This window comes from Cygnus atratus, chromosome 1, assembly GCF_013377495.2.
Source record: "Cygnus atratus isolate AKBS03 ecotype Queensland, Australia chromosome 1, CAtr_DNAZoo_HiC_assembly, whole genome shotgun sequence".
Taxonomy (NCBI): domain Eukaryota; kingdom Metazoa; phylum Chordata; class Aves; order Anseriformes; family Anatidae; genus Cygnus; species Cygnus atratus.
The window spans coordinates 102,830,016-102,856,819 of NC_066362.1; the positions used below are offsets into that span (position 1 = coordinate 102,830,016).

The 26,804-nt window shown below is 41.9% G+C and overlaps 1 protein-coding gene across 1 annotated transcript in view; it reads right to left on the bottom strand.

The window, feature by feature from the left end:
* Positions 1 to 26,531, bottom strand: part of LOC118247777 (ovostatin) — a 30,900-nt gene extending 4,369 nt beyond the window's left edge. Inside the window, exons 1-29 of the mRNA XM_035546038.1 lie at positions 26,425 to 26,531; positions 25,714 to 25,897; positions 25,189 to 25,345; positions 23,676 to 23,728; positions 22,765 to 22,785; positions 21,501 to 21,669; positions 20,878 to 20,962; positions 19,954 to 20,065; positions 18,845 to 18,959; positions 18,531 to 18,640; positions 17,721 to 17,879; positions 17,031 to 17,258; positions 16,478 to 16,535; positions 15,807 to 15,952; positions 14,525 to 14,674; positions 12,828 to 12,998; positions 12,428 to 12,560; positions 10,424 to 10,520; positions 9,706 to 9,934; positions 8,328 to 8,451; positions 7,901 to 8,019; positions 7,392 to 7,443; positions 6,525 to 6,608; positions 5,739 to 5,915; positions 5,147 to 5,228; positions 4,524 to 4,680; positions 4,028 to 4,102; positions 922 to 1,087; positions 423 to 643 (exon numbers count right to left, since the gene is read on the bottom strand). Of these exons, the coding sequence (XP_035401931.1) occupies positions 423 to 643; positions 922 to 1,087; positions 4,028 to 4,102; positions 4,524 to 4,680; positions 5,147 to 5,228; positions 5,739 to 5,915; positions 6,525 to 6,608; positions 7,392 to 7,443; positions 7,901 to 8,019; positions 8,328 to 8,451; positions 9,706 to 9,934; positions 10,424 to 10,520; positions 12,428 to 12,560; positions 12,828 to 12,998; positions 14,525 to 14,674; positions 15,807 to 15,952; positions 16,478 to 16,535; positions 17,031 to 17,258; positions 17,721 to 17,879; positions 18,531 to 18,640; positions 18,845 to 18,959; positions 19,954 to 20,065; positions 20,878 to 20,962; positions 21,501 to 21,669; positions 22,765 to 22,785; positions 23,676 to 23,728; positions 25,189 to 25,345; positions 25,714 to 25,897; positions 26,425 to 26,489 (3,699 nt within the window). The 5' untranslated portion in view covers positions 26,490 to 26,531. The remainder of the gene's footprint in view (positions 1 to 422; positions 644 to 921; positions 1,088 to 4,027; positions 4,103 to 4,523; positions 4,681 to 5,146; positions 5,229 to 5,738; positions 5,916 to 6,524; positions 6,609 to 7,391; positions 7,444 to 7,900; positions 8,020 to 8,327; positions 8,452 to 9,705; positions 9,935 to 10,423; positions 10,521 to 12,427; positions 12,561 to 12,827; positions 12,999 to 14,524; positions 14,675 to 15,806; positions 15,953 to 16,477; positions 16,536 to 17,030; positions 17,259 to 17,720; positions 17,880 to 18,530; positions 18,641 to 18,844; positions 18,960 to 19,953; positions 20,066 to 20,877; positions 20,963 to 21,500; positions 21,670 to 22,764; positions 22,786 to 23,675; positions 23,729 to 25,188; positions 25,346 to 25,713; positions 25,898 to 26,424) is intronic.
* Between the last annotated feature and the right edge of the window lie 273 nt (positions 26,532 to 26,804).

The window sequence follows — 26,804 nt, forward strand, 5'->3', positions numbered from 1 at the left end:
GAAAACTCTCTACTCATAATGAAGGTCTCAGAACATAAAATATGAGCACTAGAGCACACTTCTAAAGTTTTTCAGCAGGATATTTCAAGTGGAAAAGCATGTTTCCTAAGGAACTGCAGAGCACCCCTTGGTCATATAACAAACAAGACCTGGCAATCAAAGCGTTTTTTAGCCTTATTCATGACAGGAATATCTGTGTTTGTTGCTAGTGAAATTACTCCCTCATGGATTTAACCTTTGTTAACCAAGTTAAAAAGAGGATAAAATAAGAAAAGAAAAAAGAATTTGGAACCCTCCAACAGAAAGGCTTGGTCTCTGTAATAACGAGAGAAATAAGACCAGGTAGTCATAGCCCCACTGACACACTGAAATAGTGTCACAGTTCCTAGGACTGTCTGGGGAGTGGAAGGGAGTTTCTTCACCTGTGTGGAAGAGAAACCTCCATAGGGATTCTGTTGCCTGATGATCCACTGCACAATTCCTGAGGCCTGTGTGAGATCCTCTTGATTCCGGTTGGGTTTGTAGAGCAATGCCAACAGGACATAACTAGTGATCTCAACTTCAGCTGATGGGGCGTGGTCAGGGAAGAAGGGGGATTTTTCGGATGGGGATCTCTGCTTCTGCTCCCAGTGCTTTGAACCATCTGAATAAACAAAGAGAGGGTAAGGAGCGATGAGAAAGGATTATGGGAGTCACTGCTCAGTGCTGCCTCAGAGATGTAATATGTCCTGGTCTCTTTCTCATAGCTACTTACTATGGAGCAATAGATGTGCTGTAAGTTTACTGCAGAATTATTTTGGGATGTCTGGTGGAAGATTCATGTGCCTATACTCTCAATATTGTCAAGGTTAGAACACATACCATCAGTAAGATCTATTCCGTCTTCCCGCCTCCCAAAATCTTGAAATAGCTGAAACTCACCAACTTCCTTTGCTGATTTCTGTAGCTCTCTAAGGAATGATTCACATATTTCTGCCTTGCCAGCTAAGCAGAAAGCATAGGCCATGAGTGCCTGAGTGTAAATGTCGCTGATATTCTTCTCAGATGCAGTCTCCAGGCAATAAAAGGCATTTCGTATTACTGTGTACTTCAAAAACAAACAAACAAACAAAAAAGCAAAAATGTAACATCTGGGTCTGAATTCTGGACAGTTGTCTTCACCTGATCAAATGTGTCTTTAAACCTGTTCTTCATCCTGTCATCGCAATTAGAATGGCACTTCAGTTTGTATAGTGACTTTGGGAAAGAGAATCCAGATCCCCTTAAGGAGGGATTTCAGACTGAAATACCATACAAATAGAGCAGATTTTCAGTGTGTTCTTGAAGATGTAGGTGTATAAACAAACGACTGCTCTGCTTCCTTCACACATAATTCCTTCCACTTACCTTTATGGTAACAATTCACACTGCACTTGTATGGTCAAGATTCTGTTGCCTTGAACAAACCCAGCATTTTGGGGTAGTCTCTATTCTCAGTGATTCTGCTGTAATTTTAATTTAATTCTGTGGTATTTCACTAGGTTTACACCAAGTGAAAGAAGTTCACCATTGGACCCCGTGTCCTCACTAATGTGTTCCTTAACCAGGAAGGTCTTAAAAAAGGCATGACAAATTGGAGGCAGAGAAACTCGTATATTGAAGTCTAACATCCCACCTATACTATTCTTTGTACTAGTCACTTTTTAAAAAGGACGAATCTGCTTTTCACTCTCATGGACCTTCCTTTCCACAGAATCACAGAATGGTTGAGGTTGGAAGGGACCTCTGGAGATCATCTGGACCAACTCCCCTGCCAAGAGGGTTACCTACTGTATATTGCACAGGATTGCATCCAGGTGGGTTTTCAATTATCTCCAAAGAAGGAGATTCCACAACCCCTCTGGGCAACCTGTTCCAGTGCTCTGTCACCCTTACTGAAAAGAAACGTTTCCTCATATTCAGTTTGTTTCAGTTTGTGCCCATTGCCTATTGTCCTGTCACTGGGCACCACTGAAAAGAGTCCCACTCCATCCTCTTGACACCCTCCCTTCAGATACTTGTATACATTGATAAGATCCCCTCTTAGTCTTCTCTTCTGCAAGCTAAACAGGCCCAGCTCTCTCAGCCTCTCCTCATTTGGGAGATGCTCCAGTACCCTAATCATCTTCGTCGCCCTCTGCTGGACTCAATCCAGGAGATCTATGCCGCTCTTGTACTGGGGAGCCCAGAACTGGACACAGTACTCCAGGTGACACCTTACCAGGGCTGAGTAGAGGGGCAGGATCATCTCCCTCGACCTTCTGGCAACACTCTTCCTAATGCACCCCAGGATACCGTTGGCCTTCTTGGCCACAAGGGCACATTGCTGGCTCATGGTTAACCTGCTGTCTACCAGGCATCCCTGGTTCTTCTCTGCAAGGCTGCTTTCAGCAGATCAACTCCCAACCAGTACTGGTGCATAGGGTTATTTCGCCCTAGGACCCTGCATTTGCCTGTGTTGAACTTCATGAGGTTCCTCACCACCCAACACTCCAGCCTATCGAGGTTGCTCTGAATGGCAGCACAGCCCTCTGGTGTATCAGCCACTCCTCCCAGTTTTGTGTCATCCACAAACTTGCTCAGGGTGCACTCTGTTCCATCATCCAGGTCATTGATGAATAGGTTGAACAGGACTGGACGCAGTATGAACCCCTGAGAGACACCACTAGCTACAGGCCTCCAACTAGACTCAGCACCACTGATCACAACCCTCCGAGCTCTGCCATTCAGTGAGTTCTTAATCCGCCTCATTGTCTGTTCATCCATCCCACACTTCCTGAGCTTGCCTGTGAGGATGTTATGGGAGACAGTGTCGAAAGCCTTGCTGAAATCAAGGTAAACCACATCCACCGCTCTCCCCTTATCCACCCAGCTAGTCACTCCATCATAGAAGGCTATCAGATTGGTCAGGCATGATTTTCCCTTCTTGAACCCATGCTGACTACTCCTTCTTCTCCTCCATGTCCCTGGAAATGACCTCTAGGATGAGTGATTCCATCACCTTTCCAGGGATGGGGGTGAGGCTGACCGGCTTGTAGTTTCCTGGGTCCTCCTTCTTGCCCTGTTTGAAGACGGGGGTGACATGGGCTTTCTTCCAGTCCTCAGACACCTCTCCTGTTCTCCATGACCTTTCAAAGATGATGGAGAGTGGGCTAACCATAACATTCACCAGGTCCCTCAGCACTTGTGGATGCATCCATCTGGGCCCAAGGATTTGTGGGTGTCAATTTTGCCTTAGAGATCTCTGACCCGATTCTCTTTGATCTCTTTGTCTTGCTTTCCTTTTTCCAGACTTCCTCCCTTGTCTCTAGGTTTAGAGATTCCTGAGGGCTGGTCTTAGCAGCAAAGATTGAAGCAAAGAAGGCATTCAGCAATTTTGCCTATCCTTTGTCACGAGGGTACCCACCTCATTAAGCACCAGGCCCACATTTTCCTTAGTCTTCCTTCTGCTATTGATATATTTGAAAAAGCCCTTCCTGTTGTCCTTGACATCCCTTGCCAGATTTAACTTCAGTTGGGCCTTGGCCTTCCTTGTCTCATCACTGCAACCTCTGACCATGTCCCTGTATTCTTCCCAAGTGGCCTTTTCCCAACATAGCTTTCAGTTCCATTTGTAGACTTCATGGATTTACTTGCAATACCTTACCTTCTTGACTAAGCCATGTTTAAGTCTAAGCCACGGTGTGTGGGCTACTACCTGGCAAGCTTTTTTATCTGGTAGCTCAAAGGTGTCATTTAATATCCTAGGCTTCTCCAACAGAGATCTAATTCCACTGAGGTGTATAGAATTTCTGCTTGAAAACTGGTGGTTGAAGTGGGATGGAGATGGGGAATTTTTCTATCGCAGCAACTAGTTCAGATACATTCAGAGCAGGGTCATGTTCCCTGGGAGCTCTCTCTCTCCCTCTCTCCATCTCTACTACCTGGACAATTTGTAGCAGACACAGAATCCAAGGCAACAAATGGGGATCAATTCCAGCCGAATACCAGTAGTGGAAAGCCTCCTTACCGAGCTGGAGTGCCCGGCCTCTAGCATGGCAATGGTAATGTAGGCAGAAAGTGACAGCTCATCATCTACTCCTCCCTGAAAAGGATATGGAGAGAGGAACAGTCAGTGAATGGAATGAGTGAGAAACACACACACATCAGGAATAGATCTTAAACTAAGAGAAACCCATTGCTAAAATAATTTTTAAAATAATTAAAAAAAAATTCTCAACAACAAAAAAACCAACAACAGCAAAACAAAAGCCTCAAAAAACCAAATACTGTAATTCCCTCAAGGCTGCAATCCTGTAATCCTATCTTGGGTGTGCATGAAGTATAAAAGATAGTGTGAGGAAACTGACTGAACTGGAAATAATTCAGCAACTAAATCTAAGATGTGGAGAGAGACCTCTTGGCAGAAGACGGGCATTTGGAGGAAAGGATAGTTTTTGGCAGTAATGGGAGAGCATCTTTTTAATGATAAGAGTGTAAATTTGACTAAAGTAATTCTGTACCACCTTCAAGACATTGTTGACGAGTGTCCCAACGCTTCGGAAGCAGCCATCTGGCTTCTGTTTGCTTGCCAGCCACATCAGGGTTTGAGCCTGGACATTGTCATCAATATAGATGAAGCGACTAGCTTGTGCAAACGATTTGTACACAAAGGCAGTGAGCCTGCAAGGGAACCATGAAGCTGTGAGCTGAGCTAGGAAGAGAAAAAGTCAGGCCTTCCACTCATTTTAGGCACAAGCCTGAATAATTACAGCCAACAAATTGGTGACTTGCTTTGTCCTTGTGTGCTCTCCCAGGAGAGGGTAGCAAAAAGAATAACATCTAGCTGGGACCCAGGGGAAGACCAGCACACTCTGGGGCTGGTCCTGGCTACAGAGCACTGCACTGCATTGGGTTCCACAGGAGAGAGGAAGAGTGGGAATCAGAAAGGCAGCTGAGCCTTTAGCCAGCCTTCTCTCTGCATATACTCCCTGACAGGAGGTAGAGAACCATGTCTTTTAGTACTTACAGAGTCCCAGTCCTACCCAGCTCTGTACACCTGATTTAGCTAGCAAAGATAGCATTTACCTACATCACGTGATTTTAATGCAAATTCATTTCTAAGTCATTTCTGCTCCCAATCACCCACCAGGTGTTCCCTTCTTTATCTCTGATGCCAAAGATGCTGTAGGACCCATCGGGATGTTTGTATGATAGCTGCTTCTGGTAGCCTGCAAGAAGATGGAAGAAGGAACTGATACCTAATTTAAAAACAAAACCTAATTTTGTTTTCTACCAGTTTTATATGGAATCACAGTGGGAAAGCGTGGAGAGGTGATATATATCTAACAAGCAAAGAGGGAGCCCTGAGGGAGCTTAAATGTAGGTATGGAACATCCTGTCCTGTAGAAACATGGAGTCACAGAATAGGTAGCTCTGTGCCAGTTTTGTGCTCCACCTAAATTGACAGGATTAGGATAGGTGCTGTGCCTGGGTTGAAGAGAAAAAAGGGATTAAAAGACAGACCTCAAAGTAAACATGACATCTGCATTTCAGTAAAACAGGATGAAGAAAGAAAAAAAAAATAAATCAAAGAAAGCAAATGTCACAGCATCCCTTGGGTAACTGAGCTGTGCTACAGCATCAGTGCCATACAGCTTGGATAGCCATGCTACTGCTTCTGCTCACTGGACCTCAGTGGGGATTTTGGCACACACTGTAAAGGAAGCAAAAACTCTCACCGCTCACTAAGTATCCAGTGGTCTTGGATTTGATCTCTTCACTCAGCTGTCTTGTCTTGTCCAGATAGTCCAGGACATAGATGTTGGGTGCAAACAGGACCATGTTCTGTTCCCCACAGCCAAACGGCATCTGGAGAAGCTGGTGCAGGTTCTGCATGGAAGTGCCCATGATGTCACCTGGGGAAGAGGTGTGTGTGGGGATTAGTACAACTCATGGACACTGAAATAAACAATAATTTTCATTCACTAGGGAGAGTCACGGAAAACCTGGCTGGGTTTGTAAGCCTCTATGGTACTGAAGAGCTTTCCAAAGAGCCTGAAGTTCCCAGTACTTACTGGGTGATTTGTTCTGTTCTGCTTTGCAGTCAACAAAAAAATCCCTACCCTGCCTCTTTTTAGACTAAATTGCCCATGCCAGAAATACTGCCTATTTTAGTGCCACTTCAAGCTGATGTTCTTTATTAGAAGTGAAAAGAAGAACTTCCTGGAAACTTCTGTTTCTAGAGAAGGAGAGGTAAACAGCCCAGAGATGCTACAGTGAACCATGTATTACAGAATTAACAACTGATGCTGAAAAGGAACATTGGTTATGTAAAGGTACCATAGGTCACATCTAAATAGCTACTTCAAGGAAAGATTTCTAGAGTGAGCTAAGATTATCAGTATTACAAAGCCAATATGTAGTGACCTTTGAGTCATGTAACCAAGCCCAAAGTTCCTGACAAAGCTTTCATTTTGTAGTTTAAAATTTTCTTTCCTTATATGTTTTATTAATTTTATATTTACCAACAACAGAAAAGGAAGCTCTGGCTGATCCTTCCACCACGTTTGTAGGTAGGTCTAAAGCAACACCTTGAGTAATGACATCATCTGTGAAGAATAATATCAAGTATATTGTGGTCATTTGTATAAGAGCATTAGTTATAGAAATGAAATGCTCAGGAGAAATTGCACAGTTCAAAATTATACACAAGAGACAGCAGTAGATAGAAACTCACTGTTGACATGAAGAACATCAGGAGAGAAGGTAGCACAGCTAAACTAATCTAGTGAAAAACAGCTCAAATGGTGCAGTAGTTGTCATTGTTCAACAGAAATCAATTAAACAAGATAAGGCTGTTGCTTACAGACTGTATTGTCTGTGAACTCTGGGGATTTCTTCAGTGTGGCACTGGGGAGTGACAGGGCTGCCCTTGTGCATCTTTTAGACAGCTTCCAGGAAACTTTGGAAACCGTTTGCAGTCAGCACCGAGATGGGATGGAGGGGTACATTAGTATTCCCTCTTTCATTCCCATTAGAAATGGAAAACTACAAGCTACAGTTATCCTTGGAATAGAGGACAGCAGCCAAACATGAGTGCATGCAGCCCAGAATAGATTTTGCACAGAAAGGTTTTCTCCCTTTGATACCTTCATAACAGCCTTCCTTCAGTATCTGTGCACTTTTGACTGCAGCACAGACACTGCCTAAGCGACATGCACCAGATCACACATGAATTTTGTAGCAGGGAACTGAACTCTTAAGCACTCACACTAGCTGCCATTTGGGCACCTCATGCAAAAGTGGAGGGACAGCGTCAATGAGCAGGAAAGAGCAGAAACTCCAGCCTTCCCTTCATTTCCTTTCAGGACAGCAGTATATAGAGCACTTACCTTTTGTACAGATGAGGGAGTTTTGGGTCTCTTCCCTTCTGATTCCTTCAGGCTGGATGGTGATGGGGAAAAGAGACATGCAGCAGATGAGAACAAAGCATGCAGAAGTAATGCAGTGACAGGAGGGCCATACCCAGACCCAGCCTTCTGCATCATAAAACGGCAGTATTAAAGCAATAGTTTACAGGTTCATACTTGATGTGGCTGCTGCTAAAGGGGAGTACCCATCAGACAGAGTCCCTCCTTTCCAGTTTCTCCTCTGGAGGAGGAGGAAGATGTGCACTGACCAACCAATACCCAGTGATCCTCATGGAAGAGGACATCAGATGGGAGCAGACTTGGTCTTATATCGAAGAGCAGGACCCTGTCCTAGCAAGATGAAGGTGAAGCCAAACCAGAAGTTCTTTAAGGAAACTGAAAAACTTTTACTTCTTTTTGGTACTTATGCTGCATTTTTCTTTCCTCATGGAAGGGAGTACAGGGAAAACAGTAAGAGCTTTCAGCAGTACCTCAACCAACAATGTCCTGATCTGGGTGTCCCTGTAGCCAATACTGATGTTCCTGGATGTTTCATCTCCACAGTCTCCATCATCTTTGGTCTCTGCTGTAATGCTGAATACTACTTGACCTTAAATAGTAGCAGAAAAGGGGGAAATTTGACCTCTGTCATAAAGAATTATGGCTAAAGAAATTACATCTTATAATGAATGTCTATAGAGTAGTAGAATAAGTACTGAGGTGAGACATGGAAAGAGAACTGATCTCTGAAAATGGGAATGATAAACAAACTGCAGTTCTGGTTGGACTTTTTGGTCCTCCTGAAACAGGAGTAGACAAATTTCTCCAAGTGAAAAAAAGATTAAGTTTTCAGGTGAGGTATAAATTGATTATTAGTAGTCTCAGGACAGAAAACCAGATAGATTCACAGGCACTTACCAATTTCTTTGGGGGAAATATTCCAGGCATAGGTCTTTCTTTTTTTGGCACATACACATCCATCATCATCTGTGGAGATTAGTTTGGCCTGATAATCAAGGGAATCTGACAGCAAAACATTAATCTGAGAACAGAAAGAGGAATGTGGTGGGATGAAGATTTTATACCATAGGCAAAAGGTGCTTTATTGTTAGAGGGTGGTCAGATGGTCTCTGTTTATGTCCAGTATTAACAGTGTAGAAGAGATTTAAGGTCCAGGATGATGGTGTGTAGATGAATCATCTATCAGATACAACCTTGACAGTGTTCTCTTTTGCTCCTCATGACAGTCTCCAATGAGATGTTAAATATCTGACACATACTTATGATTCCTGATCAGGATTTGGAACTATGTTCAGTTGACCTGGTGCTAATGGTTTTGAACTAACTTGAAAAGGAAAACACTGTCTAATATTTTTGTTTTTTGTTGTTGTAGGAATACCCGAAAAATGAGGTCAAGAGATGAAAACCTCAATAACAGATCATTCCTAAGATGCATCTTGATTTTTCTTCCTTTTGTGGTGGTCTCCTTGTGAGACTGGAGGGCTAACTTTCAGCAATCAAATTAAGTAAAAGAAATATAGACTCTGTACCTGCTCTCTTTTAAGGATTCCTAGATACAACATAAGAAACAAGAAGTCAAAAAAAGAGCTGTTTTTCTTTCTTTAAGTATGTTTTAAACTGTTTGTAAGCTCTCTCAATACAAAGGTGCTGTGCACCTGTGGTCTGGAGGCATTTTACCAGGAAAGTGCAGAGTACTGAGAATACAAGCACCCAGTGTCTGAGAGCAGTACAGTCTCTAGCTGGACACACACTCTGTAGGGCATGTACTGGGACTTTGGTACTCCTTGTTTTGGTACTTTTGGGAACTTTTGTCCCAGAGAAGAAGGGTTCGTCTGCTCTCCACTTCTTGCTTTTCCCACATACTTCTGTTGGGGAGGCACAAGCACTTTACTTTGCCACACCTTCACATATATCCCTAAAGAAAAGACCCCAGTAAAGACATTGATGGCTTGTGTGGCTGTGGAGTGTGAATGATCCTCCACAAAACACTTGTTTCCTTCCTCTTTAGATCTCTGGAGACAGTTGTTTGTATACCTGTCCTAGACACAGTTCACACAGATCTCCCTTTGCTTTGTAATGGCATGGGAAGACAAATCCAGTCAGGATAATTTATCATCAGATAGAACGAGTAGTACATCGATCAAGAGTAGAGACAGATCCAGTCATCTATACCAATCGTTTTGATACTTTTTTTTTTTTTTATTGTCCAAACAACAAACTCTGTAGCTTCTTTGGAGATGGGGTAGGGACTAGAAGTGTGGGCAGACGTACATACCTTAATGCAGTGGTTGAGGTAGTTGAAGACATTGGCTTTAAGCAGGAAATCTTCTCCCCGGATGATAGAGTATGGCAAGGTCAAGTCCACAAAGAAAGGTTGGAAGGCTGTCAGGGTGGCAGGCATAGACATGCCAAATCCAGCCAACTCTTCCACACAGAAGGCACTGGCCTTCCATTCAGTGATGGTGTCAGGAATGGTGTATGAGACACTGGCTTTTCCAGTAGAGCTGATGGGAATGGACAAAAAATGAGTCTGACAGGGGAATTTTCATATACCTTAGTTCCCATAGGGGCTCCACATTTTCAAAATAACACTACCTCTATTCTGTCTGTAGAAACCCCACATCTGAGTATCCCCAGAATTTATCACCCCAATCTTTGGATAAAAGTCCATTTGAAAGTTCTTCTGCTCATCACTTACCTGACTTTGGAAAGAAAACTGAGAATTTTTGTTTTGCAGACCCATGTTTTAAACAGATGTGTTCTTCTTACAGACTATGAGGCATGGTACACACATTGTGGGAATAGATGTTTTGGGGACATTTTATCATGGAAGTGGGGAGGGCAGGTGGTCAGGTGATGACTGAAAAAGACGGTTCTTCCAGGCCAAATGGTAAGAAGAGGTGGCAATAAATTGCAGTCATGCAGGAGGACATCAGGGGACATATTTAATAATCCTTAAAAGCAGGCAAAGAGAGAGAAGAAGCAATACTCACTTTACAAGGACTATATCCCAAATCCAAGTTTCAGGGAAGAATTCACGAATAGTCTCAAGGATGAGTCTCTTCCCACGTTCTTCTCTAGCAACTTCAGCTGTTAAGAGATAATGGAGATTTCATAGAATCATAGAATATCCCAAGTTAGAAGGGACCCACAAGGATAACACACAGAATTACACAGAATTATTTAGGTTGGAAGAGACCTCCAAGATCCCCTAGTCCAACCTATCACCTAACACTAACAAGTCCTCCACTAAACCATATCACTAAGCTCTACATCTAAACGTCTTTTAAATACCTCCAGGGATGGTGAGGTATCATGGAAGGTAAACACTTCCCTGGGCAGCCCATTCCAATGCCTAATAACCCTTTTCAGTAAAGAGGTTTTTCCTTATATTCAACCTAAACCTCCCCTGGCACAGCTTTAGCTCATTCCCCCTCATCCTATCACTGGGCATGTGGGAGAATAGACCAACCCCCACATCGCTACAGCCTCCTTTAAGGTACCTATAGAGAGCGATAAGGTCACCTAAGCCTCCTCTTCTCCAGGCTGAACAACCCCAGCTCCCTCAGCTTTTCCTCATAAGACTTGTTCTCCAGACCCCTCACCAGCTTCGTTGCCCTTCTCTGGACATGCTCCAGGGCCTCAATGTCCTTCCTGTAGTGAGGGGCCCAAAACTGAACACAGTACTCGAGGTGCAGCCTCACCAGAGCCGAGTACAGGGGAACAATCACTTCCCTAGCCCTGCTGGCCACACTGCTTCTGATACAAGCCAGGATGCTGTTGGTCTTCTTGGCCACCTGAGCACACTGCTGGCTCACATTCAGCCGACTATCAACCAGTACTCCCAGGTCCTTCTCGGCCAGGCAGCTTTCCAGCCACTCATCTCCCAGCCTGTAGCGCTGCTTGGGGTTGTTGTGCCCCAGGTGCAGGACCCGGCACTTGGCCTTATTGAGCTTCATACAGTTGGCCTCAGCCCATCAGTCCAGCTTATCCAGATCCTCCAAGTCCAACTCCTGTCCAACTCCAAGTCCAACAATTGAGTCCAACTCCTGGCACCACACAGGTCTACCCAAAAATTCAGACCATATGACTAAGAGCACAGTCCAAACACTACTTAAACTCCGACAGGCTTGGTGCCATGATTATGTCCCTGGGGAGCCGGCTCCAGTGCGCGACAACCCTCTCAGTGAAGAACCTCTTCCTGATATCGAGCCTGAACATCCCCTGTCACAGCTTGACACCATTCCTGTGGGTCCTATCACTGGTCATTAAAGAGAATAGATCGGTGCCTGCCCCTCCACTCCCCCTTGTGAGGAAGCTGTAGACCGTGATGAGGTCCCCCCTCAGCCTCCTCTTTTCCAGGCTGAACAGGCGATGTAAACTCAGCTGCTCCTCATAAAATTTCATCAATCCTTATTCCAGAAAAGGACAAGCTTTAATTTGCTTGGACCAGTATGAAGGATAATTAGTGTTTACCAATTCTTTTTACTTGAGACTGTCAGTATTTCCATATAAGTGTTAATTAATGTGTCTCTGAGTTTGGTATAAACTTACGTCATTAAGCAAGAAAATATTTCTTTAAGTGTTCTTGGTCTCCATACATGAACATTAGACCTAGGACTAGGTCTTGGGACATTTGGTTCATAGATATGTGCCCTGGCCACACTGTTGCACGGTTTCTTCACCAAGCTCTGTTCAGAAAGGAATCATTCTCAACAGTGTCACTTTTGTCTGACACTCTACCAACTGACAACACTTCCTAGCATACAACTGGACATGAATCGGAAGTGTAGACCTGAAAGTTTTTTTTTTTTTTTTTGGCCACCAGCCATCATCTTAAGCTATCTCATTCTGTGTTAGACCAGGATTCAAATGAAGATTTCGGAAGGTTTGAACATTGCCAAATGATATCTATGAGTACTGTCCACGTTTTGTCCGCAGAAATACCAGTTCATTTAAGGAGAAATTTAAAACCTCTCTCCTGTTTCCTATATTACCTGATGATTTGACATGGTGTGTAGAAGCTGTGAATCCTGCATTTGAAAAATATGGCACAGGTCTTACAGTCTCGCTAGTACATACAACTGGTTGCCGAACCTTTGAGTTGGTAAAAAATTTGATGCCCATTTCCTGTGAAAGAAATATTTTGGTGTCAGCCATAACCATACTGTAGACGAGGTTTATTCAATTCCTCCCACTATCCCATTACTGCCTTTGATTACTGACTTGAGGGAGTTCTGCGCGTGACAGAAAATCAGAGTGCACCACAGTCAGATGAGAATGGATGTCCATGCAGAACATGTCATGTATGTGTTCTACTAACAAACCATTAAAGCTGTAAAGCTACATAAGTGGAAGCTCACTTCAACAGATTTAAGTAATGTACAGGACATTTACCCTGAGGAACTGATATACATCTGGGCCTAATCCAGACATTACAGGTGTGTAATACAAGCCTTTGTGAAAGATGTTGTCAGATGAGACACAGGGGTCTTGGGGATCATCTTCTAGATTGAGCCCATTGAAGATATAGCCTTGCAGGTCTTGAAGGGGATGCAGACTGTATATCTATGAAGGAAGGAAACACAAAGGCCAATCCTGATTACACAGCCATGTACTTGCCAGAGCTGAGATGCTGTCCTGTTTGAAACAATGCTCTGTTTCCTGGATTAAAAGCTGCTGAATAGCCAGGCCCAGAAGGTGGTGATCAGTGGAGTGATCAGTGATAGTGATCAGTGGATCAGTCTGAGGCCAGTAACTGATGGTGTACCCCAGAGGTCAATACTGGATCTGACCCTGTTTAATATCTTCATTAATAATCTGGATGATGGGACAGAGCATACCCTCAACAAATTTGCTGATGACACGAAGCTGGGAGGAGTAGTAGATATATCAGTGGGTCATGCTGTCATCCAGAGGGACCTCCACAGGCTGGAGAAATGAGCTGACAGGAACCTCATGAAGCTCAAAAATAAAAATTGCAAAGTCCTGCCCCTGGAGAGGAATAACCCCATGCATCAGCATATGCCTGGGGCCTATCAGCTGGAAAGCAGCTTTGCTTTTCTGCTTCTTCTTCATCTACCTGGGGTCCTGGTGGACAGGAGTCAACAACGTACCCTTGCAAGAAAGAAGGCCAGTGGTTTCCTACACATTAGGGGGAGTGTTGTTAGCAGGTTGAAGGAGGTGATTCTTACCCTTTACTCAGCACTGGTGAGGCCACACCTGGAATACTGTGTCCAGTTGTGGGCTCCCCAGTACAAGAGGGACATGGGGCTCCTGGAGCGAGTCCAACAAAACACTACAAAGATGAGTATCTCATATATGAGGAAAGTCTGAAAGAGCTAGGAATGTTCAGCCTGGAGAAGAGAAGGCTCAAGGGGGATCACATCAATGTACATAAATACGTGAAGGGAGGGTGCAAAGAAGATAGAACCAGGATGTCTTCAGCAGAGCCCAGTCACAGGACAGGAGCCCATGTGCACAAAACGAAGCACAGGAACTTCCATCTGAACACCAGGAAGCACCTCTTTACTGTGTGGGTTACTGAGCACTGGCACCAGTTGCCCAAAGAGGTTGTGGAGTCTCCCTCCTTGGATATATTCAAAAGTCATCTGTACATGGTCCTGGGAAACCTGTTCTATGTGTCCCTCTAGGTGATTGTTGTTGAGAATCATGGGATAAGAATAATGGGATATCTACCTGGAGAGTAAGCTGGGGCTTTACCTTCCTTTTTGGGTTTTTACTCTTTAACAAGTCTGTTTTCTTGTCCTTGGCCCTTCTGGGTATATAGTACCCAGGATAGAGCTGATGCCCCTGTGTGGCCTGTCTGTTGACTTGTGATCATCTACTGAAATTTCCCCTATGAGCATATGAGTCCTAGAGTCCCTGGTTAAATCAAATCCCAGGTCCTTTACAGGACTTGTGACTGCCAAGAAACAAAGGCCATGTATTATATATTATAGATGGTTTACCAGCACATGTAAAAAGTGGTAGATGTCTAACACAGTCTAACAATCTCCAGTAGAGAGACACGGCAATGGAGAAGAAAACAGTGCTTCTGAGAATGAGACAGTGTATTTGTTTGGGTAGCTTACCGTTTCTGCAGACAGTTCTGTCTCAGTCTTCAGGAGCAGCACACTCTGATCTACTGCCCTCACAGCACAGAAGGAGTTAGGAGCAGCTTCTATAACTAAGCTGACATTGGAAGCTGAGGGCATCCGTTTTTCAGAGAATTGCATCTGGACCTGAAATTTGTCAAACACATATTGGTATGGCTAATCCCTACTGCTCAGGGATTGGTATGGCTAATCCCTACTGCTTCTCTGGATTTTTGTGAAAGGAGGATGAGAAGAAGAGTAAAAGCTCTTTTGTTAAAGCACAGCTGGTCTGACCAGAGGGTGATGTCTGGTCTCCCCGCCTCTGTTGACCAGGCCTCAACTATAATGGGTTGTTAGGCAATAAGACTCCCACGTTATGGCAACTTAAATGAAGCCTACCTTAAGTGATTTAAAATGAAGCGTGATTCTGTTGCTGCTATTGTCAAACCAAATCTGATTATGACACTGACTACATGTAGTAAGCACTACAACGAGCAAATCATATTTTTACTAGGTCCATGGGCTACCTTAGGAATTGCGGTACAGATTCTGGTATGAATCCAGTCATAGAGAAATCTGTTTGATACTTGTGTTACATAAGAGGGGAAAAGCGTGCATGTGTGTTGGGGGGGGAGAGAGACTGTATCAGCTAAATGAAAACATTATTGTCAACACCACTTGTTTTTTCTTCTGTTTTGTTTCATCATGGAGATCTTTTAGCTTTCAGAAACTGAAGATGAGAAAAATCTTTAAAATCTCAATTCAAAATGGCAAATCAATATGTTTCACAGGAAAAAAAATATGGAAAAAAAATCACATAACCTTAGACCCCAAGATTTTTATTTTTGCTTCCTTTTCTATATGTATTTAGTTGTGGTAAACATAAACTACATTTTTTTTCCACAGAAAAACTATAAAAAATTAGATTACCTTGTGAAGTGGGGTAAGACTAAAATGTGTTTGCTATGTTAAAGCGTAGACTGTCGCTTTAACATACACCAGTTTAGTGCTGGAGAAGTGGGTACAATATGGGAGTAGTGTGTTTCCAGAAAAGTAGTTTTTAATGTTAAAGAGGATTTACCTTTTGGCAATAAAGCCAGGAGGTGGTGGTAGGGGAAAGATATAAGACCAAAGAGAAAAAAGGAGAATAAAGAGAGAGATGCTGAGAGAAGTAGATGGAAACAAGAAGTAAAACTGGAAATTTGTTGTGAACATGTGCATAAAGAATACGTATTTATTTGGCAATGTGTAAGACTCGCTCTGTCTTGGTGTCTCTCACCTTGTTTTTGAAGCACTTCTCAACTGGAAATCGGACACTGTCCGCCACCAGCTCCTTGTCAGGATGTAAGGTGTACACTAGCAGCCAAAGGGCTGGAGCCATTTTCTCACTGACCACAAGCGGGATGGTGAAAGTGCCATTTTGACCTGTTATTAGAGAGGAAGAGAATAATAAAGAAACATACCCAAAGATGGCTGTACTACTGCTGTAGCAGCCATCATAGACAGACATACATCAGGACCTGTCAGTGGAGCAATCTGTAGTCAAACTGAAAAATCCTGGAGTGACAGGGAGTGGCCAGGAGGTGACATGTCAAGGCTTAAATCCAGATGCCCTCAGACTTATTGTCAGTTTAAACAGGTGACCAGATTCAGACCGCCTCCCCAGGACAGACTCTCTGCATTCCCTCCATTATCCTTTGGGAACATCTTTACAGGACACTATTTCTTGAATTATATCTGAAACTAGTTTCTTGACTAAATCTGATTTTATAGTGATCTTACTATTAATGCTATTAATGCATTTGTGCATGGGTGTAGAGGGATAGTACCATCTCAGTAGCTGCTGTGTACATCCAAGAAGTCTTGTCTTGGTCCCCAGTTAACCCATCTTTCTTTTTTTTTTTTTTTTTTTTTTTTTAATTGCAGAAACATGATGGCAACTTAACTTACCAGCTTGGATATTAACTTTAATTTCCCCTGTAAGGACAATCTTGCCTTTTGCCATGCCCTGTACAGAAGACAACAATACATTTATGGGTTGGTAGAGGTTGGAGGAAGAAAATGACAATCAAGTTCAATATACATTGATATGGCAATTGAAGCATGTGCATTGGGATGGCTTCACATGCTTAAACATCAGCCATATGGCACTGCTGCTGTTACTGGCAAGGAAGCAGCATAAAAAGGAAGGGAAAGGAGTAGGGCAGAGAATACCATAAAGAGTTTCTGGTACAGAAGGCAAATGAACCATAGCCTAAGCCAATATGAAGGTGGTTACTTGCTACAAAATAAAGTAGCACAACCAGAAATTGTGGGTTATTTTGCCTGAGCAGGTACTTTTGCCAAGCCAGCTCAGTACAGTTCCTGTTCATGGGTCATTGTGGTTGCTGGTTATCCAGAGGCTGGAAAAGCACTACCATAATTGCTGGGGGTAAAACCCACTGCCCAAATAGCTGCCTAGTAAAGCCCTTTCAGTGAAACTCTGTAACAAACCCACGCTCACCACATAGTAGAAGTTCACAATGTTGGTATGTTCATATCCTTCTGTGTTCAATATGTAGTGCACAGTGATCATCCTCTTCTGCCCACAGCTCAGATCTTTCCACAAAGGCTCAATCCTCACAAAGCTGCTAGTCCAGGAGTAGAAGCGCTGGACAGAGAGAGATGCATCGGGGTACGAAGGCTCTATCCAGCCTTCAGTGTGGCACTGGTCACTGGTTTTGTATGTTGCCTGATTAGGAGAGGTAGCAGGGAAGAAAAGTAAAACAAACATAACTCACTACAGAAACCATTATCATGTACTCACATCAGAATGATTAGTTCACACAATGCACATATCTAAGAATTGCATCTTAAGACAAACTGGGAAGGAAGAAATATCACATTGGTCTTGCAGCCTTGCAGCAAGCCATTGAATTGTAAGAACTCAGGTATTTTCCTCACTTCTTTTATGGCATTTTTGAGAGTTCTAGAATATTAAATAAGACAAAGAATGGACATTTTTATTACCAGAATTCAAACCTCATCCCATCTTTTTGGGGTTCAGTTTGAGACTAGCCTTTTCCCTCTCTCTCTTCCTTTCCCTCTCCCTCTCGCTATCCTTCTCCCTCTCCCTCTCCCTCCCTCTCTCTCTCATGTCTTCCCCCTTCCTTTTCACCCCCCCATCTCCCCTCCCGCCCCCTTCTGTACTCACTTTCAGACTGATCTCAGGATCAAACATTTCGGATGTGTCAATGCTAAACTCAGCAATGCCATAAGCATCAGTGGTGAAATTGTCTACATTCTTGTTATTGACAAATAGCTGAATAACTTCATTGGAAAGAGGGGAGTTGTCTTTGTCTACCAGCTTGATCTATAGGAGAAGAAAATACTAGACATGTTTATCTTGTTATCTTTCTTTGTGTAGATATGCATGTTTTTCACCCTTTCCTTTCGGTGCTACTGGTAAGATGACCTTATCCTTTCCTCACTGACAAAGGCTGAACTGAATGTAAGACAAAGAAAGATACATTTATACCTTCACTTTAAATCACTGACAGGGTGATGTGGGATTTGTCAACAAACATAAAATCATGAAAAGGCTTTTTGAGACAGAAACTGTTTCCTGTATATTTCCTTGTATATTTGTATTTCCTTGTATATTTGTTTGTTTTGTAATTTTTTTTTTTACTCTGTCTTCCCTCATTGCCCAGTATTTTTTTTTTCATTTGTAATGGTCAGTTCTGAAGGGAGAAGCAGTGATTTGTATCAAATTGAAAACACAAGTTAGAAAAATGCTAATTAATGGATTGTTTTGATCCAAAGTATTTCTGGCAGAAACAAACTCAGAATAAGCTTATACTCTTCAGTATCCAGAATTACTGATAAGGCACTCTATATGTAAAGAAAGAAGCTTGGGGAGAAAACAATCTCCCCAAAATAGTCCCCTAGTTTTTCCCGTCTTGGCTGTCTTGTGATATCCCATCAGTCACCTTCACTACAAACTATCTGTTCCTTCACTTACCTGTCCAAAGTAGGGAATGCCTCTTCTATAGTGGCGATCCATATTCTCAAACTGCAAACTGCTCATCACTCGAGTTATGGAAATAGACTGAGTAGCTGTAAGTTGCAGGCCTGTAAGATATGCCTGGAGTCAAGAGAAGATATACTTTGTCTTGTATATAGCTACATCAGAGTTAGCATTTGCCTGGAAATGATCGCTGTGCTTATAAAAATAGGAAGACATCCTTGTGCTCAGCAGACAGAGGATGAATATCCTCTACTGTCTTTTTCTAACCACACCACTGTTGCTGTTTCTGACTGTCTAGAAGGGATTACCTGTTCCTTTCTCTGTGACAATGGCTTTCACATCAAGATTCCTCATATAACCAATGCGATTTAGCTCAAAGATGTTGGAACTGAAAACACGGGAGAGGCAGCCATCTGTTTCCAGCTGGAAATGGAAGAAAATTCTGTTACCAAGGATCACAGCTTACGAAGGATACTGGCAATATACAATGCCCTTCTTTGGTGGTAACTTTTAGAATAACTGAATTCTTGGGCAGATGCATCCTATGACACTGCCTAACACCCATGACCCAGGACAGCATGCAATGTTCTGAAGTCCATCAAACTCCTGTTTGTTCTACTTTATGAAATGTCCTGAGAAGTAACTGCCAGGCAGCAATGGGAGAGGAAAGGCACTCCCATCAGTTTCTGCATGAGAGGAGAGAAAAAACTCTCGCAAAGAGTTGTTGTATCTTCCTCTCCCTGTCTGGCAGATCTTGACTCTGCCTGGGAGATTACTGATGCATGTGAAACCAACTGTGAATGCATCACATGATCTCTTTTCTTTACATTTTTAATTTTGTAATTCTTAGTCTACTGTTTTGGAAATACTGTGCTGCATAATTTTGTATGAAGACAGCTCTGCTTAACTAGATGGATATTCAACTGGTGAGACAAGTGAAAGTAAAGTTCTTGGGTCTATATATTTCCCATATCTGGGAAATACTTCTTCCACCTGAAGAATGCCAGGCCTTCCACAGCAGAGTGAAAATGGGGAAAAATTGATTACTGAATTCTATCAGTTAAAATGAGTTCTCATCTGTCAAGAGAAGAATTTTCCATAGCTTTCAAAAAGGAGTCTTTTCCCATTACTTTTAAATTGATCTATATAGGACTGATGGATATATCACTGCCTACACTTTTCAGGTGGGTCATGAAGAAAGAACTCGTCAGTCCTTCTTCATGCCTGGTGGAAAACCAAGACAATTAAGTGTCCTGAGTTTCTGGCTAGTGATCTAAGTGAATAGGTGAGTTCAGTGAAGTGAAGCACTGAGGAAAGAAAAAAAATTAAAATACAGAAGTGTTGTGAGCAAAGGGAGAGAAGCAGGAACATGGAGGAAAAGGCAAGCACAAAGAGGAATAATAATTATGCATCGTACATCTTTTGTAAATGATTGACAAACTGGGCTTTTCTTGCATCTCCCATATGAATCAAAATCCCTGCACACGCTCAGCTGGACTTTCCCCTCAACAGGCTGGCCATAGGTGTACCTAGGGGAAGAAGAAAAATGTCTATGAGAAGATGCTTGAAAAACTGACTTAAGCTAATTTATGCAGGAATAGACCCAGGTTGAGCAGTGATCTGGCAAGCCAGACACTAGGGTGATTTCATAGACTTTTTCGTAACTTTCTGTCTGTTACAGAAAGGTAATACAAGTTGCAAGTTGACATACCGATGAGTTTTATTTCACCCATGAACCCATGAACCAGAACCATACTGTAAATGTCAAAATAAATACATCTATAAGGATGATGGCCAGACGTAACTGCCAACCAAATTATTACTATTTTCTCCGTTCTTCTTCTTAGAGTGAGGTCCTAGACTCACTGAGATCAAAGCAAAACTCCTCATAATTGTAAGGGGTTCAGGATTTCAACCATCAGTTATAAATTACAAGATCTTTGTATTAGAGTAAACATGGTCTTTCCAAAGGACTAAGCTTTGTGGGGAAGTTAAAGACAGCTGAAACATTAAGACCCACATTAGAATTTAACAGTGTTAAGCTGTACAAAGGCCCCCCTCTAAGGTGATTTGCTGAGAGAGGACACATCATACTTTAAAAGGGGACTCCTTGAAATATTTGGTTAACCCACCAACCACCACTGAGAAGAGAATACTCATACAATAAAATGAGATGAGAATACAAGTAAATGAAAACTCCAACCACCAAGTCAGCCCTGACCAACCTCTTCTGAGGCCCTACTTATTTTAGTCTGTTCTCTAAGTCCTTTCTCTTTCCCCAGTCTTTGGGAAGTTCTTGCTCTTCAGTATGTTTACTAATCGCTCTGCACCTGGTACTTACACTCCACAGACTTTCACTGTGAACTCTGAATCCATGACTGTAAGACTTTCTGGTGCAGTGACTATAACATCAAATTTAGGCAACACTAGAACAAAGAATAAAACGACAAAAAAAACAACACTGTTATATTGTCTCTCCTGAGATGAAATAAGATATAACTTTAGTCACAGATGGAATGAGAACTCAGCACTGGGGTGTCAAGATAGCCAAGAAATGGCCTGATCAGTGAAGGTTCATTTAACTATTAATTCAAAGCTTTGATGAGAACGATGAAAATGACAATTCTGAACGATGAATTCTGTGATATCCAGAAGTCTTGCAAAGCTATGGCCAGAACGTTAGTGGACCTGTCTGGGAGAAGGTTAGCTCATCACAGTGGATTTTTCTATCAATTTATTGATTTGTTATGCAGATTCTTTTCCCAGCTGAATCTGTGCAGATTGGTTAATTTCTGTTGTCTTTTTACTTTTTTTTTCCCCTCCATTTCTTAATGACAAATAAAATAATTGAAGTTACATTTGCCAGGAAGGTGTTTGAAGTATTAGCAATCAAAAGGGTTGCCTTATAAAGACTCATCTCTAATAATGTTTTCTACTCTATTAAAACCAGCAGGTGGCATTTACCGTATTCCTCCACAAGGAAAGAATAATTTGTTCTATCTCCTGATTTCTTTTCTATGATAATTTTATAGTTCCCCAGGATAGGCTCTTCAGTTAGTGGGAATTCAATCTGGACAATATTCATCTCTGATGTCACATTTTGCCACTGAAAGATCCTGTTGTTCCGTGGATCCTGAAGAAAAAAAGTATATAGATTCACAGTTTGTTTGCCTCAGAAATCTTTTGCAACTAGCATACAAAACCAGAAACAAAGAAGCATAGGGCAAGTTGCTCTTAATTCATTGAAGAAGCTGTTTAATGCAAATGCTCCTTGAGATAAATTGTGCCTTGGTACTCCAGTTCTTAATGTTGCTAGATTCTCATCTGACGATCTCAGACTTAGCTATCCTTTGCAATCCTAGGTATTAGTCTCAATGATCAGAGGAAGTTGCACTATGCTGTTTTCCCCTGCTCTTTAGCATGTATTTTACTAGTTTTGTGTCAAGGGGGGAGAGAAAGAAAATCCCTTCTTCATGCTTCTCCCTCAGCCTAGCTTATCCCCAACAAATCTTGCCCTTAAGGAACCTTTTTTTTTTTTTTTTTTTTTCTTTCTGCTGCTAGAAGGAGGAAGGGAGCATTTCTTTATTTCTTTTGTACTGAAGTGTCTTTTGCCTCCGACTGTATTTTATGCTAGTTAGGTTACAGAATACTAACTCGTGCCGTTTCCTTGAACTCTTTACAACACAGACTGCAAAAAAAATGCATGCAAAACTCCAAATATTTGTGATTCAAAGCAAACAAAATAATATCACATGATTTCACAGTGTAACAAAATTTTGCAGGAATATTGTCTAGATGTGTTTTCTGATTAAAAACCACTGCAAAATGCCATGGAAGTGCCAGTATAGCTACTAATTTTACCCACTGCCTATATTTGTTCACAGTCTTAAGTTATGAAAAGATATACTCCAAAACAAGTTGAACAAACTGGAGGTGGTGTAAGGGAGTCAGAGACAGGCATAAGAACAATACAACTTTTATAACTGCTGAGATGAAAGTAGATATGTTTTCCATGTTAGTAAAGCTTGAACAGCATCCTGGAATTTTATGGACTTTCTGTTAATTTCTGCCAGTGTATTCAGGAGTAGGATATGGCTGTGTGTAGACACAGCCAATATAACCAATATAAGCACGTGCTTATATTGCTTAATATAAACCAATATAAGCATATGTGCTCTAGATTTTTTGTTTATAAGTGTGGTACATTACAAAGAGAAAAATCTCTTACCTGAATAGCGATCAAGGGGTACTGAAAAAGGAAAAAAAAAAAAGAGTGGGAGAAGAAATTAGATGTCCGAACAAACACAAATTATTTTTCTGCAGGATTGTGAGAAATGCCTAACTAAAAATAAGTATAATTCCAGATCTCTTATAATCAGTTTTCATAGCAGTTCTACATCAATAAGAAGATTACATAAAGTGACCAGATGAAACGATAATGCTGGGACAGGCTCTGATCATACTGGATTTAGTGGAAGTCAGAAGCAGTTGATTATGCAGAGTTACAGAGGTGCATGTAAATCGTGATTTGGGCTTCTTTGATCTTACATCTTCACTCTGTTTATCTAGCACCAGTTTTTTTGGTAACACTGTGCTGTCTTCTGCTTTACAACCACATGAAAAGAGGCCAGTAAAGATCCCTCCATCTCTTGGATTATGTACCATTAGCATGAAGACAGCTTACTGGCAATGAAAAAAAGTGTCACTGATGAAATAAACAGTCATGGTAAGTCTTTTCGCTTCCTCTTTTCTAAAACGAGCAAAGTACCGTAGGTGGTTGACTTGCCTATTTTTGCAAGCAACAGTTGCTGAATGGTAATAGCAGGAGACTGTCAAGTGGGCTTTCTAGTCAGAGCTATAAATAATGTCTCAGCACAAAGGCAGAGGGTTTTTAAAGCCTCTTTCCCAGCAGTAGCAAGGGGTCTTGTGTCAGGAGTGCAATCTGCTACACACTTGTCCAGTTACATGTGACTGTAAGGTAAGGGTAGAACATATCATGTGCTTAGGAAATCTTGTTTGCTTTTCGCATGTAGTCTCTGCAAAGACTCATTTTTTTCCACAGCAACTGTTTACTTAAAATTCGAGAGGAGATTGTCTCCCAGTAATTTTAAATACAGGGAAATATTTCAGATCACTCACCATCTCTTGAACAGGTTTAAAATTGAAATCCAGAGCAACAACACGAAACATCACTGAAAAGACATGGAACAAGGCATTAACAGTACTGGAGCTTATTTTGCTGAGCATGAGTTTTTGCTTTTATTAGCACTTCCAGTTTCATTGGATCTTCTAACAAACCCACTTGCACAGGATGTAAGTAATAAAATGCATCTGAAGGTAAAAGAATGCTACAGGGACTTTGCTGAGTGCACTTTCCCCCAGCATTGTATTCTCACTCTTTCATGAAAGTTTGCTTAACCTCAGAGAAAAGGGATGGCTGCACTGCAGTGCAGGTCAGGTAGTCTCAAGTGACTGCCATAATTCTTTCAGTGGCTGTCTGTATGATGTAAGCAAATTTGTTCCACTTCATTACCCAGTCTCTAAAGTGAGGTTTGTTGTTTTGAACATATGAAAGCTCCTAATATTACTGCAACTCGGTGAAGTGTCAGTTTTTTCTAATGCAGTGCAATTCTTGTTAGTTAAGTTTGTTCTCATCTTGTACAGGTTTTTACTTTTTTTTTTTTCTTTACAAGAGCAAAACTGAAAGGAGAATGACAATCACTACACAATGAAAAACAGAAAAAAGCATGCTTCAAAAATGTCCTTACAAACCATTATGTTTTTAGCATTTAATTTAATCTACTGCTTCTCCCCCCTCAGTACCAAACAATCTGTCAAATAATCAGGCCACGTCTGTGAGACACCTTGGTGGAACCAAATTCTGATTGGTAAGCTTTCCTTTCTGCAATCTGTTAAGACAGAACTCATCCCTAATTAAAATATAGATGATCCAGTCTAACTGCTAAGTTATTTGGCTTACCTCTGGAAAGAAAAATTCTCTCAGTGTTTCCCACAATGTCGTTTTAGAAACCTTAAAACCTAGCAGTGAATTAAGAAATTGATCTGAATAAATAGGGCTTTGTGTATGTGGAGATCTGTTCTACAGCAAGATGAGAAGTATGGATAGCTGAATAGCATAAATGTCTCAACTTTGCAGGAAAAAAAAAAGAAAGAAAATATGAAATCCTAAGCTATCAGAACTAAGAGGGCAAACGACACGATCTTTTCTTTAAAAAAATAAAATTGTATTTCATTTTTAAATCATGGTCTTGGTCTTTTGTCTGTCTTTGAAGCTGACTAGTATCACAGACTGTGGGAACATTGTTTCAGCCGGCAATATAAATAGTGATCTTATCACATCTTTCTACTTGCTTGGCCTGTTACCAGGAATGAAATGACAGCAGTAAAAGCTCCCTTCTTCTTTTAACTAAGGAAGGGACAAATAAAATGAATAGAGACTGTGTGATGGTAGTCTTCTGCCATCCTGAGGATGACTCTCTGAGCTCCACAGCAAACACCCATAATGGTTTTAACAGAAATTCTGAAGAAGGTGTCTAGACTGTAGCTCAGCCTGAGGAACACCCTGCATAAAAAACTCTATCTGAAGAAATTGCATCCTAAGGGAAATGCCGTCAACTAAACAGATATTCACCACTCTGTCCTGGTTTGTAGATGGGTTTGTCCGTCCGCACAAAGACAAAGCTCTCTGCATTCCAAATCATCACTGACCGCCGCTCTTCCACGCTAACTGTGGCGCCTTTGGCAGAGAAGGAAATGAAAGCCAGTGGGACAGAATTGACAGGAGGAATCTGTAAGGAAACAGGAAAACAAGGGGAGGATGCTAGTCTTGAAGTCATTTGCTCCAGAACCTGTTGAACACCTCTACCTATGGACTAGACTCCTAAAAAGAGAAACCCATCTCACTCCCATCATCTGAAATGTCTTTCTTGAGCCTTTTATATTTCTTATGTCTAATAAAAATCTCTCGTCTGTCACTATGTACCTGTTCTCCACTTCCTTTTTTCTTCAACATGTCTTATTCCTACTGCTGCGTGTTCCTTTCCTGTGCTCCCTGCTCTGTCTTTCTTCACCCTCCCTACATTTCCTATGAACCTCTGACATCAGCTGTTCCAACAAGTTAACTTTTCCATTGGGACATAAACTAAAATTCATTTACCGTGAAGTTGAAGCACTGCAGATCATTGCTTGCCATCATGGTTTTCTCAAAAATAGTGGTGTTAACAGCACCATACTCAAGGATGACTCTAACAGATATTGTTTGATTGAGGTTGAGGAACTGCAGGCAAACCTGGCCTGGAGAGTCATTTTGGAGGACAGCAGGCACCATCAGGACATACTGCCTGTGAGATCCAAACAGCACAGTGATCACATCATAAAGAATGGAGAAACAGCCTCAACAGGAAGAAACAAATACAAAGTGTTTGTACTGTTCTGTACCTGCTGGTTGATTTGGAATAAACATAAGACACTCTTGCTGGTGTCCCCCACTCCTGCCCTGTAGCTCCCAACGAGTTCAGTCTTTGGTTCCCCACACAGTTCTGCCGGCACTCCCCACTGTTACACATTAGCCCATCACCTTAGTCCTGGACTCATCTGCTTTTAGCAAAGTATATTGTTGCTATTATTGCTATTGTCCTTTCTGAACACAAACATCAACTTCTCTGGAAGTTCTTCAACAGGCAGGTCTGCTTGGTATTTAATGAGAACCACTCATTTGCCGTCCACACTCCAGGTTAACTTAGCTCTCCAGATATGAAAGATGAGTCATAACAGTATTTAATTTTTACAGTAAAAGTAGTGGTATCAACTAGCACTGTCTTTAAAGCCTTACAATGAATACTATTAGTAATAACATGGTAGTTCTTACGGCTCAGGTTCCTTTCCAGCTGTTACATGCAGGAGGAGAATAGCCAGAAGAAACTTCAACCACATTTTTCTCACTGTGAGACAGAAGAAAGAGATAAATTCTCTTCCCAAGAAATAATGCGTTGCTTGCTACTTTAACAATTCTGCAACATTCCTCACCAAGAGCTCCAGAAGAAAGGAGTTGGCCCTTCAACTCCTCTCTGGTTCCTTCCTTAGATGCTAGTGCCTTTATAATTGCAGTAAGGGGTGGAGATCCTAGTCTATCCTAATTCTTTCAAGAACCTCCCCTAGCCCTACTGCAAACTACACCACCAACCCACTGTCTCCAGATAGAAACACTTTGCTGCACTTCTCTGAATGTCTGCACAAAGTGTCCTTAGC